The sequence below is a fragment of the Nipponia nippon genome, unplaced genomic scaffold (genome assembly GCF_047370975.1).
Source record: "Nipponia nippon isolate SJK-2023a ecotype South Korea unplaced genomic scaffold, ASM4737097v1 scaffold_2, whole genome shotgun sequence".
In the NCBI taxonomy this organism is placed as follows: Eukaryota; Metazoa; Chordata; class Aves; order Pelecaniformes; family Threskiornithidae; genus Nipponia; species Nipponia nippon.
In genome coordinates this window covers 115,843,115-115,861,330 of record NW_028262336.1, presented here as the reverse complement: position 1 = coordinate 115,861,330, position 18,216 = coordinate 115,843,115, and the positions used below count along the sequence as shown (strand labels likewise).

Genomic DNA, 18,216 nt, shown 5'->3' with positions numbered 1-18,216 from the left:
TAAAACTCTTTCAGAATCTAAGCTTTGTTTATCTTCCTGTTTTGCCTACATGCTACTACACATTAATCTTTATTCTTAAAGATGTCTTGTGACTTATCTGAGTTGTTTATTTGTTCCCCCTAGGAATGGGAGACTTTTACAGGTGTGATCATTGGAGATACCATAAGAAAATCAGTAAGCTACATGTATTTGTGTATTTTGAAATAAGGAACATTTACTTAAATCTTGAAAAGTTAAGGTTGTATTCTTACTATATTGTTTGATTAATTGTATTCATACATGAAAGGAACAGATACCTTCTCACATAAAAATATAAATATTAAAACTTCTTGAACATGGCAACTCATTTTCTAATTTGCATAACTTTTTGCCTTTGTTGCTTCCCCCCCGCCCCCCACCCCGTTACCAGGATTGCAATTTGTTTTTTCAATGGTATATTTGAGAAGGTTTTAAGACCACTTCTGTGATGAAAATCAGTGTTTCTGAATCCCTCTTTCTCCCTGTATCAATATGAGTGGTACTTTGGTATGGATTGATGGGGTTGTCCACACACTTTGCTAATTTGACATGCTTTTTCCCTCAGCCTCACAGTTCTGCATCTGGAGATGTATTTATATTTTTTTCTAGGTGACAGAACTAGCTTAATAAACTTCTGTTCCATGTCTGACCAATCATACTGTAGTTTACTATGAGTCCCTCAATTCTGTTGAATCTGTATACTTTCAAGGTAACCTTCCAGTAGAAAAGGGTAGAGAAAAAAGTTAAGCTTTTCATAGTCTTATCTATTGTAGCCCTTCTTTGAACCAAATATTTTGTCAAAAGTTTTGAAAGGTGTTATTTTTTTAGGAAACATGAGCCCAATCCGTTGCTAATCTCCTCTTTCATTCAGGGTCAGGGTAGCTCATTTCCATCAGGCTTAGCTGCAGTTTTCATCATTCCCAATTACTTTTAACCTTTAGCCTTGTTTAGATATCTGTCAGCGTATCTCAAACATCCAGTGGTAGAAGACAATGACCAGTGTGAGTACTTAGTTTTTAGCATATCCATGACACCAACTGTGTTCACCTGCATCCTGGCAGAAGTGGCAAGTCACTTAAGACACAATGTATTGCTCAGATTTTCTTACTTAGGCAGCTGGTTGCTAAAAAAGATCCTTAAATTCTCAGTTTCTCTAGCCCTTAGATGACACTGCAGGTTTTGCATTTCAATGTGAACATAGAAGTCCCTCTTCATCTCTATGGAGTCTTTATAATTCCATTAGATGTCAGTGAACGTGGTGAATGTCAAGTATTTTCTTGCTGTAGGTCATTTTCAAGCCATGTAAGATCTGATTGTATAATGGAATTTAACACTAGTCCTACCTCTGCCCCACCTAACACACAACCTATAGATTTTGGAGAGATTGTGGACATACATGATTCAACCCCAATTCTAACTGGAATATATATTGCAGACCCATCTCAAGTTTATTCCTAGAATTGCTTCCGAGTTTCCTACTTTTGTTCTTTCTCAGACTTCGTAACTCATGGCTGAGCTGTCCTTTTGCAAGAAAGCTTTCCTTTTTCCTTCTGTACATTTAAGATTACTCGTAAAGTTGCTCAGTGGTTGAGAGGTACATTTCCATACAGAGACTGTCAGACTGGTTAATGAGTACTTTAAATTTTTTTTTTATAAAAAATGATGTGGTGAACGCAGAGATTCCACTGGAGCTTAGGCTATGTTGTTCATCCTTAGAATCTCCTCCATCCCCAGCATCCAAGGAACAGAAACATAGAGCTGTGGCCAAACTTTACCAGTGCAGAGATGTCCAGAAGTGACATTTTGCCTAGTGAATTATGCCAGAATTACACTTTGTGTGAAGAACAATCCTCTTCATGACTGTGAATATGCACAATAGAGTTATTTTTTTGAAGTCAGCTGCTCAGAGTGCATGTGCATATGCAGATAGCCAATCATTTGGGTCACTTGTTTTCAATGGAAAAGAAAAACATTTATAGTTGAGTGTGTCATACAGATACTCTAAATGATAAAATATTTTCAGGCTCAAGTAGTCAAGCAAATGTTAATGTGAACAGTATATCTCAAATTACTGGTAGATTTGGTTTTTTATGCCATTTACGAACTTGGCAAAAAGCCACAGAAAGATTCCTGTTATGAATGCTATTTTTATTAAAAAACATGAGTTTTGCAATCTTATTACTGAATATAGTGTTTCACAAAAATTTATGTAACTTATGTGCATAACATGTAACTTGCTTTAATAAGGATTCACAAAGAAGTGTTCGTGACCAGATTCCCTCTTGGATAGAACAGGACCGAGCCTGGGCAGTAGCATCTTTGAAGGTATACATCACGTGGTGGGTTGAATTTAGCTTAAAAAGCCTTTGGTTTTAGCAAAGCCTTTGGTTTTAGCAAACAGTAACTTGGACTTGAATACTCAAATATGTATTTGTCAGATGGAAATATTTTGTTATTTTAAACTGTTTATTATATCTTGCAGAAACCATAATGTATACCCAGTTGAAAAAAAACCCTCTATATTGTTTAAATTTCATCTCATTTTTCTGAACCTTTGAATGTACATCTCTACCTCATTTAACAATTCATTTCAATGCATGTGAATGAACCTATCGTCTTAGATTAGAAAATATTGTAAGCTTACCCAAGGTACTACAATTTCTATAGACAAAAATATAGAGGAAAAATTGCAAAGAATATTTAAGTTGCCCGTTTCTCTTATGTAATGACTTTCACAAACCACTTCATATTCTATTAAAAACCGTAAACTGTTAATTGGGAAACTAGTTTTCTACTTATCAGATTTCCATACACACCTTTAAAGATATTTCAGAGTTTGTTATTGCTCAGATCAAGTAATTTCAAATAAAAACAAAACACACTTTCTTGCTTTGATTCATCCCACAACAATCAATGTTGAAGTCCTGTGACCCTGAAGGGAACTAAATGAAAATACTAGTCCTTGAAATTCTCTCTCTAGGCTCTTCTCCTCCTGCATATAGCTCAGCAGCAAGAAGGAAAACCTTGACCCATCTTTGGCAAGGACTTTTGCTGCTAAACCCGGAGTTCATTATTTTTCATTTTTCTTCACCAGGGATCAGGAACAATAGCAATAATGGTGTGGCAAGCATGATTGTTAGGGGTTTAAGAAACAAACAAACAAATAAATAAACAGAAAGTGAGTAACTGGTTGAATCAGTAGCATGTACTGATAGAAAAAAAACCTGGTCATGGTTAAAGGAAAGGACGACAATTGGGTAGAGTCCAAAGTTTGAAAACAAGGAACGCAGGAGTTTAAAAACAAAAATATTGAGCAAATACAGACTTAGCATTTCCAGGGAATAGGTAAAGAAATGGTTGATTTTAAAACCTACCCTTTTGTTCTTTAACTCTGAGGATAAAATTGAATTATGTGATATGCACAAGTAGTTACAGGTTTAGGGTCATAGTGGTATTTGTAAATTAATTAAACTGTACAATGTCCAAATGGCTATCCTTCTTTATTGTTAAATATGCATGATTTGTTTTGTAGATTTCTCTCCCAGGTCTCTATCAGACACTTTGCTTTGAAGATGAAGGTCTGTGGCACACTTTTTCTCAGAGCTCCGTGTGTGAACAAGACTTTCCATCTACTATTGTAAAAAGAATTACCTTATTTCAGCAGGTAATCCTTCCATATTAAATTATTTAAAAATAATTATGAGTTCAGCATTGAAAGTAAGTTTTACATCTTGGAAATTTAGGCTTCAGGCCTGGTTGAATTATAAGCAATGACGGTATCTACATTGTCTTACAGCTTAACTAGATTATTTAGTCTAAGGATTTTCTTTTTTTTTTTTTTTTCTATAATACATATTTAGTTCTCTCTTATCTGAGTCTTTTTTATGTTGGTGTATTGGCTGCAACTGAGCATACCCTGTAAGGTAACAAGCTCTTTATTAATATTCATAGAATTAATTTTATGAAACACTACTCTACCTGAAAGCTTGGTGATTAAAGAACTCGCCAAGAATGTTGGAGAGGCAGGCTCCTTCCTCCACCTCGGGATCCTTCTCCTCTGGAAGAGAAAAATGTCATCCTTCTTGTGTTTATGGAAGAAAGGGTGTCATTACTTATTTTCAAATGATGCTGTGATTTTTCATTTGAAGTCACTTCATATAAAATGAAGGCCTATCCAAAGAAGGGATGAGGTGTAAGACAATGTAGTTTCATGCTCTTAGGGACTCTCTATTTGGAGTTTTTCTGGAGGAGGAGAATTTCTAAAAAAGCATGCGCAGAACTTAGGAACAAACCATTTTGCAAAGGAATTTGAGTCATGTTTGATTTGATGAAATGCAAAAGAGCAATTCTTATGTGTGCTATATGTTGTCATAAAAATTCTGCATTTATAGGAAAATAAATCTGGAATGATCAGCATATTACTACCTAGTTCCTTGCATAGAAAATATTAAGAATGTTTCTATTGATGAAATATACTGAAACTGCCTGGTTAGATTTATATGCCACTCATACGTCAGTTTCTTTCAAACGGTATGTTAAACTTAAAAATAGTCCAGTAACACTTATTTTAATCTCAAACTTAAAAAGTAGTACTTTCTTAAAAATTTGATGAAGTTAAATTTCTCTTCCAAAACTAACAACAGATATTCCAGACTTGGAAACTGGAATGTGACAGTAGGTTCAGAATTGTGGCTTACAGGTCTGCAAGTAAGGGAGTAGGAGAATGGTTGGTGATTTTAACAAATCATTTCTACTAAAGTTGCAATAGTTGCCTGCAGTTGCCTGCACTGAACATTTGCAGGAAGTTAACTGAAAAAGGTAGCTGGTGGGGAAACTGCTATTTTAATTTGTATCTGAATTGATGAGCTGGTCATGTTCTGTAGTCTTTTGAAGAACAGTAAAAGCATCTGCATAACTAGGAGGTCTGAAAGTCAGAAAGTCTCAGGAAAAAAAAGTTAGATGTAAAACTCTAAAGGTATGCTTAAACAAAGGAAATTCTTTCAAAACTGATTATTTCACTGTATTACTGCACTGAAATCGGAAACATTAGTATTCCGGTTAGGAAGTTGCTGCCTAAATACATGTATAGAGTTTAGATTACCAATATAAAGCTAACTTTGCTTTCTGTCATTCTAGCTACCCACATAGCTACCTTTCTTGTAAAACATTGTAGAAAAAGTTCCAGCTTACAAATAGACATTAGATGTAGATCTATCTTCTGATGCTATTAATAGGACAAGCTACTTACAAAAGAACAATTACATTATATTATCTTGGTAAGGAATGATCTATATATTCAGAGAATATAACTTTTTTCTAAAGAGAAGTTTATAGAATTCAGTCATCTTAGAAAAGTCCTGCTTTTTAAATTGTCACAATATACTTTTATAAACTCATCTCACCTGAATATATTTTATTTTAAGGTACTTGTGGTCCAGGCTGTCAGACCAGACAGGCTACAGAGTGCCATGGCTCTTTTTGCATGTAAAACCCTAGGTAAGTTAATTTTTCACCACAGTGTTTCCACAGAACAATTACGTATTTTTTTGTCCTATGTTTCTGTTTTATTTTATAGTTCTTATGGAATCCCCAGGTTTTAGGATTTGAAAACATGCTGTAAATGGATTTGCTGATTTTGTTCTTGTAAAGTATTATTTAAAAGTGCTTTTAAAATGGTTTGGTTTATGCTGCATAGTGATTTAAAATATAATAAAAGTTCTGTCAGATTCTTATGATGAATTCTTGAACACTGGAGTAATTAAGAAAGGACAATAGCTGGTTTTCTGTAAGTTTTACACTGCAGCATTTTTCTTAAGACAAATTTTCTGAAAAGATTGTTTCATTTAATGTCATTTACCATTTAAAAACCATTAGGTTTGAGATTTTGTAAATTGGATCTCAAAAGATTGTACCATATTTTCAGTAATTTTTGTCAGTCTCTCGGACTGTAATACAATTTTTACTGTCTGTTTAGAAATACACGATTTAGAGTGATTCAGTACTATGATTGTCTATTTGTTCTAGTCTATCTGTTTCCTCTCTGAGGTCTATTGTATCCCAAGTTTGGGACTTAGATTCCAAATAATCTTAATATTGCAATAGAGCACACCAAAGCCTTCCTTCAGTTTTTAGCAGTTAATGACTATACGCATATGGAAAATGAATTACAAGTGTCTCAATGGGGTGGACATTGTAGTTTTAGAAGTCACCCTCTGCGTTAAGTAGGGCGACTTTTGAAGAGAATTTGTTATTTTTAATGTGGTACAGTGTCAGGACAGAAGTGGGTTTAACAGAAGGGAAAGGATCTAGATTGTAAAGACCTTAAATCTAAGTGGCAAAAGCTGTTTTTAACGTGGTAGAAAATGAACCTGGAAAATTGACTCATAGGCTGCCAAGGTAATATGGCTTGGCTTACATTTCCAGTACTTGTGAAGATCTGCAGTTTGAATGATCCTGAGATGGCAAATTCGCATGATAATGCAATAGATGAGTTACACATAAAAAACAATGACTGTGGTAATTTTAAGTTCTTGAAATATGTGTAATTTCTTATTAGTATAAGATAAGGTATGAGTTTAGGTCTCCGATTCTTATATTTTAAATGGCATTGGTGTGACAGTTTATCTTACTCCCTCTTTATGCTCTGTCTGTGGGCATTATTTGTTGGTCAAAATTCATTCCATGTCTGCCAAGGCCAGAATTTTCAGGAGTAAGGTTAGCCTGCTCTGTCAAACATTATTAGTAGATAGAGAGGGTACTTTCATCATGGTGAGTATACAGGTCCCACACTGACAATGTCCCTGCCTGTTACAATCAAATAACAAGTGCAATCTGCAGTATAGGTGTCTCAAAGCCTAGCAGAGACCTGAATTCAGACTAAGTTTAAGTGGGTGCACTTACTGTCTTCCAAATCTTAATGTATTACATAAATTGGTTAGGTCTATCTTGATACCAGTTCCCTGGAGGCGTTCCACAAGGGAATGGTTTATGGTTTTTGTTGAATGAAACTACAGCCTCACCAAGGAAGGCAGAATACCATTGACTCCATTTGTAGGCAAGGTTTCATCCAAAGATTTTTCATGCATATCAGTGAGATTTTATTTTGAGATCATGTCAGAAATCATCACTAGCGCTTTCCAATAATAAAAAAGTGGTATGAATATTTTTTTCATATTTTTGCTATCATGTCTTTTTCAGGGTCCTTGCTCTGAAACTTCTTAAACAAACTGTTTCACTTAGTTCAAAAGGGAACCATAAAGTTTCCAATCTCCTTTGGCTCTTTTCCTGTGAGAAAAATGAGTTCCAAAAGAACTGTAATAGCCTACAAGAAAACCTTCCACTTCTGTTTTATCCAGATATGTTTTTTTTTCCTTTTTTAATCTTTTACATATATTTTTAAATTTATGGATGAAGGGGGATTAAAATAATTTATTTTCAAGATAAAGTTCAGAAGAATTTTCTATAAATGTATTTTGTGGGTACCCAAAGTATGCTTATTTCTTTATTTTACATGCTGTACTGAAATGCATGTATTAGCGTAGTAGCAAAAATCATATTGGCAGTATACTTCCAAATCATTCCATATTGCTCATTGAGTTGTGTTTTTTTGATTAGAAGTTTTGATTTCCTATGTTAATGTAAAATTTGGTGTTAATTTCAATAGATCTTTATTGCTTATGTAGATAGTGATTAAGTTCTAATAATGCTTTATGTAATGTTTTAATATTTATATTAAATTAATAGGGAAACATTTATATTTTGATACTTCAACAGTGAAATATAGTTACAGTGAATTCAACTCAGTAGAGAGGGATTTGATGAGATGTAACTTGCTTAAGGTGCAAGACAGTGGTTTATAGCCCAAATATCAGAACGCATCACAAGTAGCTCTTCCTTGTGGTCCTCGTCCACAAAACCAAACATTTGATGTTGGATTTTCTAACTATAGGCATAATACTGTATTCCATTTCCAACATTGTAAGCACTCTTTCATAAAAACTAACTGAAATAAACATTCTTACCCTAGAGAATGCTATCATGTTCTACTTCCTGATATTCTTCTTTTATTGCTTAGAGTGATTCAAGTAGCTTGAATTATGACTGTAGTCAGAGAAAAACAAAGCAATTTCTCCATATATATCAAGTTTCTTTTTGTTTTTTTCCTTAGCTAATTTGTCTGTTTTCTTTCTTTCTCTCCTCCCCACCAATAGCGTAGCTATTTCCATTTATTATGTTAGTGAAGGGAATGTTAAATCTGGAGAAGCTTGTATTTGTGAAAAATGTTATTATATTCCTCAGTTTGGGGGAATGACTTGAAAGCTAGTATGATGGGCAGCTTTCATTCAAAGTGTAAGCTTTTTTTCAGGCCTTCTGAAAATGCATCTAAATTTGGCCAATACAGGATTCATTGAGAAACAACTTGCAGATATTTGTCAGACATTTTTGAGATTCTGACAGTTAAGCATCCCTGAATAGTCTTACTCGCTGAGCATGCTTCAGGACAGCCCTACTTTAATTTCAGTGTTCTTTTATGGATCTTCTAGGGTTTAGGGCTTATTAGCAGTGAGCAGCAGAACTCATCAAGGGAGCTGCCCATATCAATTGCCTTATGACGTCAGTTTATATATTTATCCCTGCTTATATTGCCTCTACACACCTAGAATGTAAAATGAAAATGTTTTCCAATATTAGTCTTGTTTAATTCAATTTTTTTAAAAACATTTTGATTGATAGTGATTTTATCTGTTTAGCTGCATCTGTTAGAGTCTCTGTACAGATGCAGAGAACCCAGACCTCATACTAACCTTTGCCAACCTAACCTTTTATATTCAAATTATACAGTATTCTATGTGGAGTTAATAACTCAAGTCTGAAAGCAGACTGTGCCCTCAAGGAAATACGTATTCCATCTTTTAGTAGGTGTGGCATAGCTGTCACTGATTTGGGCTCTTCTGTCTTGCTTTATGTTGTGATTTCCCTTTGCACCTAACACTTCACTATTTAAGGACCAGTCTAAAGATGCATAGAAAATATGTGGTTAACACTGTTTAAGTTTATGATACACTTATACACATAGCTTTGGCTCGTGTATAAATGCCTTGCCTATACTAGGTCAACATTCTAAACATTTAAGTTGTATATTAAAGCAAACAATAGAGTAAAGTAACTGTAGAACCAAGAACTGTGTAAAGTCAAAGTCTAATAATTAAGGCTCTCGGGACAATACAGGAGAGAAGTTCTGCACATGGACATATATACTGCGATTAGTTTTAGCAAATAGCATAGCTTCTCATATTCTTATATTCCAGCTCTTCTCTTTTTGTATGTTTTCTTGAAGACTGCACTCTAAATAAAGACTGACATTTATATTTGCAAGCTGGAAGTCCAGGCACCATTTTGGTGCTTGTGTCTTTTTCTTGTCAATATAGGGTGCCTTCTACCTGCCTATTGTAAGGATTTTTTTTTTTCTCATTGTAGGACCAGTTTTATGGTCTGCATGAAACAGAACTTTGAAAGTCAGATGACCTTTAAAGTGGTTAATGAAGCACTCCATCCTGTGTAGTCACTATATTTCCATACTAATTCTAATTATAGGAATAAAAGAATTATCTCCATCGCCTCTGAATTTGAAACGTCTGTATAAAGAAACTCTGGAAATTGAGCCTGTCTTGATAATTATTTCTCCTGGTGCCGATCCTTCTCAAGAGTTGCAAGAACTTGCCGGTGCTGAAAGAAATACTGAGTGCTACCATCAGGTCAGTCTTAGATAAGCATAATGATTAAAACCCACAATGTTTAAAATTTCACAGTAGTAATATCTGTTTTACCTTGGCTTTTAAGGAAGTTAGTATGTAAAAACATAGTTTGGTGTCTATGTGCTTGTTATTCCCACCTAGATAGGTGCCACTAACTTCTGATTCTATTGGCAAAATGGGGTGGAGAAGAGACACACAATTAGTGATTCTCACAGAAGCAGAATCCACACAAGAGGCATTCCTCCAACTTGGAGAAGGGAAAAATGAGAAGATAGATGGAAGAGAACAAAAGAGACTGAGAATTGTTATACATGCTGAAACATTACCTTTTTTAGTGTGGAATAATTGAAATATGAACAAAACCCACTGAAAACTAGACCTCGTAATTTCCTCTGCTTATAGAACTTACGTATTTCTTTCTTCAACAGAAAACATAAATCAGATGTTCAGTGTTTGTGAATGCTTTGGTATTTTGTGAAACTCTGTAAAATATTTTGAGAAATTTTACAAGTAAATGTTAACCAATTCATTTTTGATGGGAGTTTGTGAACAGAACTCTTAAATTCCAAGTCTTTTTAAAAAAGTGTTTAAGATCGACCATGTGGGAAAGCCCTCAGATTTCAGGAACAGGCATACAACTCCGAAATTATTTGCCTAGCCAATATAACAGTTGTTTTTTGTCATGGTACACAACTTTTTCCCTGTTTTTCATTCAACACAAAACTGAACTGGGTGAAGATAATTCCCCTTGAGTAGACTTTAATCAGGAATTGTAAGAAATGTTAAGAAATCACTTTATATTTTCTGTGTCCATTTCAAAATTGGATCCATGCAGAGATGTTGAAAACAACTTTTCTTTTTTTAAGAAGAAATTTACTGTAGCTGTTAAATTCATAGAATAACCTAGGTTGGAAGAGACTTCTGGAAATCATCTACTTCAACCCCCTGCTCAGAGAGGGGAGGGCCCCCCTCCAAGGACGGAGATCCCACAATATCTCTGGGCAACTTGTTCCAGTATTTGACCACTTTCACAGGAGAATGTTCTTCCTGATATCAAATCAGTATTTCCCGTGTTCCAACTTGTGTGCATTGACTCATGTCCTGTCACCATGTGCCTCTGAAAGAGTCTGGCTCTATCTTCTCTGCATTCTTCAATCAGGTGGTTGTAGACAGCAAGAAGGTCTCCTGATTGCTTGGCTAAACAAACCCTTCTCAGTGTGCCTTGACCATGTTGGTGGTCTGCTCTGGAGTCACTTCAGTATGACCATGTCTGCCTTATGCTGGGGAGTGCAAAACTGGATGCAGTACTCCAGATGTGATCTCGTAAGTTCCAAAGAGATGGGAAGGATCATTTCCCTGGACTCGCTGCCTGCTTTTACTAATGCAGCCCATTATGGGACTGGCCTTTGTTGCAAGGGCCAACTGTAGACTCATTCAACTTGTTGTCCACTAGGGCCTCCTTTTCTCCAAAGCTGCTTCCTAAGCAGACCCCGTCCTGTGCTGTTGCATGGGGTAATTCCATCCCAGGTGCAGGACTTTGCATTTGCCTTGTTGAACTTCATGAACTGCCAAAGTGTTTCTCCAGCCTGTTCAGGTCCATCTGAGTAGCAACCCTGCCTTCCAGCATATTGGTTGCTCGCCCTCCCCCCCACCCCCTTTGGTGTTATCCATTAGCTTGCTGAGAGTGCACCCTGTCACATAACCCAGGTCACTGATGACGATGTTAAACAGTATTTGTCCTGGTACTGATTTCTGAGGAATACCACTAGTTACTGGCTGTCAGCTGGACTCTGCACCACTAACCATCCTGTGAGCCCAGCAGTCCACCCATTTTTCTGCTATCTTATTTTTCACTTCTCCAGCCCATATTTCTCCAATTTGGTGATAAGGAGGAGATGGGAGACTCTGTCAAAAGCCTTACTAAAGTCAAGGTATAGAACATTAACTGGCACCCCTTTGTCCACAGTGGCAGTCATCATAAAAAGCAATGAAGTCAGGCATGAGTTGCCATTTGTAAATCTATATTGGCTGCTCTTTATCACCTCTGTGTTCTTCATGTGTTTAGAAATGGCTTCTAAGAGGACTTGCTCCATAACCTTCCCAGGGACTGAGTGGAGGCTGACCAGCCTGTAATTTCCTAGATCTTTCTCCTCCTTTCCCTTCTTGAAGATAAATGTGACGTTTTCCTTTTTCATCAGCAAACACCCCAGATCAACATAACCTTTTGAAGATGAGAGCAAGGAGTGACATTAGCTGGCCCCTCAGCATTCTTGGATGCATCCCATCTCATCCTGTGGACTTTTTTATTTCTAAGTGTGCTGAGTGATTCCTAAATATCTCTGACTCTACTGTGGGTATTGCTTCACTCCTGCTTGTAGGTTTGGGAGACCTGGGAAGTCTGAGAACAAGCCTCAACAGTGAAACCTCAGACTAAGGTTTGAGGGCATTGAGTACGTCAACCTTTTCCATGTGCCTTGTCACTATGTGCCCTGCCCCACCAAGCAATGGGCTCACAACCCTCCTTGGCTGACAGGAACCTTACAGAACTCAAGAAATGTGAAGTCCTGCCCCTGGGAAAGAAGAAACCCTTGCAACAATACAGGCAATGGATTGACTGGCTGGGGAGGACCTCTGCTGGAAAGTACTGGAGAGTTTTTGTAGACGACAAGCTGGACATGAGCCAGCACTGTGCCCTGCCAGCAGAGAAGTTTTTGTGATGACGTAATAACAGCCTTTCAATACCTACAAGAAGGTTACTGAGAAAATAGACCCAGGCTCTTTGCAATCAGGCATGGTGGAGAGGAGCAATGGGCATAAATGGTAACGAGAGAGGTTACAACTGGATATAAGGAGAAACTTTTTCACCATGAGAATAGTCAAACAGATTTCCCAGTACAGTCTCCATCCTTGGAGGTTTCCAAGAGTCCACTGGACAAAGCCCTCAGCTCCTGGTCTGATCTTTCATAGCTGGCCCTACTTTGAGCAGAAGGTTGGACTAGAGACCTTCCAGGATCCATTCCAACTTTAATTACTCTTTGATCCAAGTGGTTTCCTAATATTCCTAATACACAGTACCAATAGGCTTTATACATTTCTGTAAAACGTTATTTTCTGCTGTCCTTTGAGATATTCAGGGGAGGGAAGTTGTTATCTAGCTGATCACTGGTTAGCATAGAAATGGAAAATGTCAAGTTTAATGTTGCTTTTAAATAATCCTTGAAATTGTTCCTTTCCTGGACTGATGTAATGTATTTTTCCCATCAAATTGTAAAGATTTAGATCCTACTGCCAGGTTATCTAGCTGTGAATGTTTCAGAATCCATATTTCTTACTTTACCACATGGCTTTTTGTGTTTATCTCTAAATACCCTTTACATGTTGAACTTTTAAAATGTAACATGGTATGGTATTTGATTAAGGAGTGGTACTCAAAGCTAAGTCATCTGAAAGTTGTCTTACTAATGAGAATATTTTGTTGTTGTTATTTTCTCCTGCACTTTCTCATGCAATTTCAATAGATCAGCTTTTTCTTCTCTATTGAATCATTTCTCATATGGGATAAAGAACAGACCATTAAATTTGTGTGGTGTACTACCATATTGTCTGGTGACTTTCAGTTATCTTCTTTTGGCTGTTTTAAATTATTTCAAGATACTATACTCAGTTTTATTTAGGCAGAAGATATACCTGTATCATCATATAAAGTTAAGGCCCTAAGTTTCTTTGATTCAGAACAGTTTTAGGATAAAAAAGACAGGGTAGATTTCCTCTTAAGGGATATTTGATGAATTCATAATAATCACAATAGTTATATTTTGCTATAGCAGTAATGCCAAGACAAGACTTTTCAGATTTGCTAAGACCACTTTCTTTTCAACCTGTTTGGTTTAGGGCTTTTTCTTATGTATAGCTTCCAATTAGATTCTAAAGGAGAACTAAGGTGAGTGTACTCTACAGACAGTCTAATATCAATTGTTGCAGTAATTGTGCCATGGAACAAGTCATTTCTTTATTTTCAGTTTTTCACTAATTTATCTGAAAATTCCGTTTTGGATCTTTGTATTTCCATTTGAAGATCCGAATTTATTTTAGCAGCAATATGGTACTATAAAAAATGAAGAAAGGAGTGTTTGTTAAGCTATTCATATTTTCCAGTTAGAAAGAGAGCAGCCTTAGTTTTTCAGTCATCTCAATAGGAAATTGAGTATTTCTCTTCAAAGGAAGTACTCCTAACTTACAGTCAAAAGAAAATTTGTTCTCATTTATCTCTTGTTTTTATTGTATCAGCAGTTATGCAGTAATATAGTTCAGTCACTGATATTTAAATTACATTTTGAGTTCCCAGGGAATACCATCACTGTCATCAAATTATGTATGTTTTTTTCCATAAAAAGACTAGGTAATGGTGTTTCTTAAGAAACTCTGGTTAGATAGGTTGCAAAGAAAAACCTACATTTTCATTAATCTTTTCCCTACTTTAGTAGCCTATCACATTAGAGAAAATTCTGGTTATCTTTAGCACACCTTCTTTTTTTGCATATGCAGTCTAACTTGGAAACACAATTTTGTATTTAGCTGTTAGATGAGGTATGATAAATTCCTGATACAACTGTCTTTCATTTCAGATTGCAATGGGCCAAGGCCAAGCTGACTTGGCTATTCAAACTTTAAAAGAATGTGCACGCAATGGAGAATGGCTGTGTTTAAAGAACCTGCATCTTGTTACATCTTGGCTTCCTGTATTGGAAAAGGTGAGGGGAACTAGAGAAGAATGTATTGGAAACTAGACAAAATTAGTGTGCAACATTTCTGAAGCATTTCAGGCATTTCCATGATGGTGTTTAAAATTACAACAATTTAAAAATAAACCTTTGCAGTTTTCTCAATCATGAATAAGGTGAAGTGCTTCAGATCTAAGCAGCTTCTTCCTTTGTGCGAGCGCTTTAATTTTCATACAGTGTAGATTATTTCCGCCACAATGAATCAACAAATGATCCTGTTAGAACTTCTGGTACCTTATGGGATACTGCCCATGTTTGCTGAACTCTGAATCTGTGTGTGCTTAAATTTATTGTTGTTGGGGTTTTTTTTTTCAGTTCTAGGACTTTTATATTAGTTCTTTTATATTAAGTGTAGCTTGTGTCTTAGTCACGAAGAGGTTTTTGCTAATTTGAAATTAAAATGTCTAATGTTTTATAGAAACACACTCTTAATTATGGCATATAAAGTCACTAACTTGCTAACTAGATCAAAGTGACTTTACGTGTATATCACTGTGAAATCCACAAAACAAACTAACTCAAAAAAAGAAAGGTGGGGAATTCCTATCAACAGTTACGGCAATCTTAGTTTTCCAGTTTCTAATGATTGTAAAGTGTACTCCATGCACATGAGCTTGGAGTCTATCTTCTGTCTGTCTAGCAATGACCATGTGGCACGCATGTGTCTTTTTAACATTCGTATAATCCTTTTTGAAAAAAGGGAAAGGCAAAGCAAGATAATACTGGTATGTGTCATCTAGTCTGAACACAATAGTAACAGTAAGGAAGTGTTTGTAAGCCTCTTACTGATTATAAAATTTCAGATCTTGTAAGTATTTAAATATGGATATATATCAGAAGTTTCTTATTCTTTCCACAAGAACATAATACTGAAGATGTTAAACTTCCTGCTGAACTTAATATAGACTGAGATTTGCTCATGTTTGACTCAGCATATTCCCCTTGTCTATTTTGCATACCATTAGCAAGTGTGAGGCTATGTAATTCATATGTTTGAATGTCCTTTTAAGAGAGACCTGCCTATTTATAGCTCAGTTCCATCCAGGTACTTAAATTTAGTTCTCACAGTCTTTCCATTTCAGCAGATGATATATGTCTTCTGACACACTGATCAATGTGAACTTTATCAATATGAAGATTATAGCTTTACAGCTTACAACTGACTGCCCTTAGCTGTCTTCTGGCCGAACTCGATGTATCAGAGGATGCATGCTGCAGATGATTGCATTTGAACCAGCATTTAAATTCCCTTGTTTTCTTTTCTTAAATCTCCTGCTTCCAAGGCTGTGGATCATTTTCATATCTTTGTTTGTCTCCCATAACTTCCTCATAGACAAGCTGATGAAATACACACTCAGTTGTATGACAGTAAGGTAAATTGAAAACTGGGTGAACTGCAGAGCTCAAAGGGTTATTGTCACCGACAAAAAATCCAGCTGGAGGCCAGTCATCAGTGGTGTGCTCCAGGGGTTGTACTATGGCCAACATTGTTTAACATGTTAATTAATGATGTGAATAATGGGATGGAGTGCATCCTCAGCAAGTACAGATGATACAAAACTGGAGGAATGATTTATACAACAGATGGGTGTGCTTTCATTCAGAAGGGCCTCAATAGACTGGAGATGTAGGCTGACAGGAACCTTGTGAAGTTCAGGAAAGGGAAATGCCAAGTGCTTCCCCTGGGGAGGAATAACCACAGGCACCCAGGCAGTCTGGGGGCTAACTGGCTGAAAAGCAGCTTGGCAGAAAAGACCTGGGCATCCTGGTGGGTAAGAAGCTGACTATGAACCAGCAACATGCCCTTGCGACAAAGAAGGCCATTGGCCTCCTGGGCCACTTTAGGCAGAGTGTTGTCAGCAGGTCGAGGAAGGTGATCCTTCCACTCTGCTCAGCCCTGTTGAGACACATCTGGAGTGCTGTGTCCAGTTCTCGGCTCCCCAGTACAAGAGAGGCATGGGCATACTGGAGCTAGTCCAGTAAAGGGCTATGAAGGTGATGAAGGGACCGGAACATATGTCATACAAGGAGAGACTGAGAGAACTAGGATTGTTCAGTCTGGAGAAGAGAAGCCTTGGGGGCAATCTTATTATTTAGTGTGTATCAGCTGATGGGAAGGAGCGAAGGAGACAGAGCCAGGCTCTCCTCAGTGGTGTCCTGTGACAGGACGAGAGGCCATGGGCACAAGCTGAAATACAAGAAATGCCATTTAAACATAAGACAAAACTTTTTTACTGTGAGGTTGGTCAAACACTGGAACAGGTTGCCTGGAGAGACTGTGGAGTCTCCATCCTTGGAGATATTGAAAACCTGACTGGATGCAGTTCTGGGCAACCTGCTGTAGCTGACACTGCTTTGAGCAGGGGGTTGGACTAGGCAGTTTCTAGAGGTTCCTTCCAACTTCAACAGTTCTGTGATTTTAGGTACCAGATATAGTTGTCATTTTGCCTAAAGAGCAGAACAATTCATGGGTTAACAGAATTTTCTTCTTTACTGAAAACACAGAAAACAAAATTATTATGATTATGTTTTAGAGATTGTTAAAATCAATAGATTGTGAGAAAATCTGTTAGATTTTTTTGAACTATGTTTCTTCCAAGACACATAAACAAAACTGTTGACATTGTTCTCAAGTCAATTGTCAAACAACTTCGGTAGCTTCAGTGGAAAACTTGTCTGTTTCAGATGCATGTAAAGCACCAGCAGTATGTTTTCATGCATTCAGTAATTACATCATTTTTGTGAAGCCTTTATATTTTAAATAGCATTTTACAATATTTATTCTCTTAGAACTCCATTTTCCTATCTTCAGTTTTCTGTGAATCATGATATGTGAAGTGTGCATACAACAAACACTTGAAGAAAAAGAAATTAATATAGCTATACAGTTGTTGAATGTCATCGAGATCTGCTGCTGATACGCAGCCCACATTCCAAGCCTTAATCTTTTGAGATGTAGCCTTCTGGTGTTTTTTTACTTAAAAGAAGTAAAGAACTGCTCTATATTTTTATGCTCTGAATTTAGGATCTGAGAGGGAGTTGCAGATATTTTGATGAGGCTAGGATGAACTTTGAACTTGAGCACGGCCAGCATATAGAATGGCTGGACACAAGACATCTTGGACAGTAGTCTTTTGTATAACCTTACTTGTAAAAGCAGCTAAAGAATTTTTAGACAGGCCTAACTTTCTAATTTAGGATATTATAATTTCATAAATACTGTTCTGTATATTAAAAATAAACCCCAACCCTACTTCAATATGTAACATCTCTTTAACAGGAACTGAATACACTACAGCCTCAACCAAACTTCCGCCTTTGGCTTACTACTGAAGTTCATCCAAAATTTACTCCGATTTTGCTTCAGTCAAGTCTGAAAATAACTTACGAAGTAAGATCTGTTTGGAAAGCTTTTATTGCGTGTTTTCAAAGAATGAACTTTGATGTATAGTAAACTATATGTTTAGATAGAATAAAGTTTGGATAATGTGGACTATTTTCATAACTGGTTTTGCCTTATATTTCAATTAGATGTAATACAAAAATTGCTATGAATTTTCCTTGAAAGATTTTTAATGATCATTTATAATATATATGTGGAAATTTGCAGAAGCAATGTTCTTAAGGAAAGGTTTGTAAAATTTCTTTCCAGATATTTTTTC

The 18,216-nt window shown here is 36.4% G+C and overlaps 1 protein-coding gene across 2 annotated transcripts in view; it reads left to right on the top strand.

Moving 5' to 3' along the window:
- The window catches only part of DYNC2H1 (dynein cytoplasmic 2 heavy chain 1), a 183,624-nt gene that overhangs the window by 93,706 nt on the left and 71,702 nt on the right, over positions 1 to 18,216 (top strand). For both annotated transcript variants that reach the window (XM_087757020.1, XM_087757019.1), the window contains exons 72-78: positions 124 to 174; positions 2,266 to 2,343; positions 3,551 to 3,682; positions 5,442 to 5,514; positions 9,613 to 9,773; positions 14,399 to 14,524; positions 17,835 to 17,945. In XM_087757020.1, the coding sequence (XP_087613146.1) occupies positions 124 to 174; positions 2,266 to 2,343; positions 3,551 to 3,682; positions 5,442 to 5,514; positions 9,613 to 9,773; positions 14,399 to 14,524; positions 17,835 to 17,945 (732 nt within the window). The remainder of the gene's footprint in view (positions 1 to 123; positions 175 to 2,265; positions 2,344 to 3,550; positions 3,683 to 5,441; positions 5,515 to 9,612; positions 9,774 to 14,398; positions 14,525 to 17,834; positions 17,946 to 18,216) is intronic.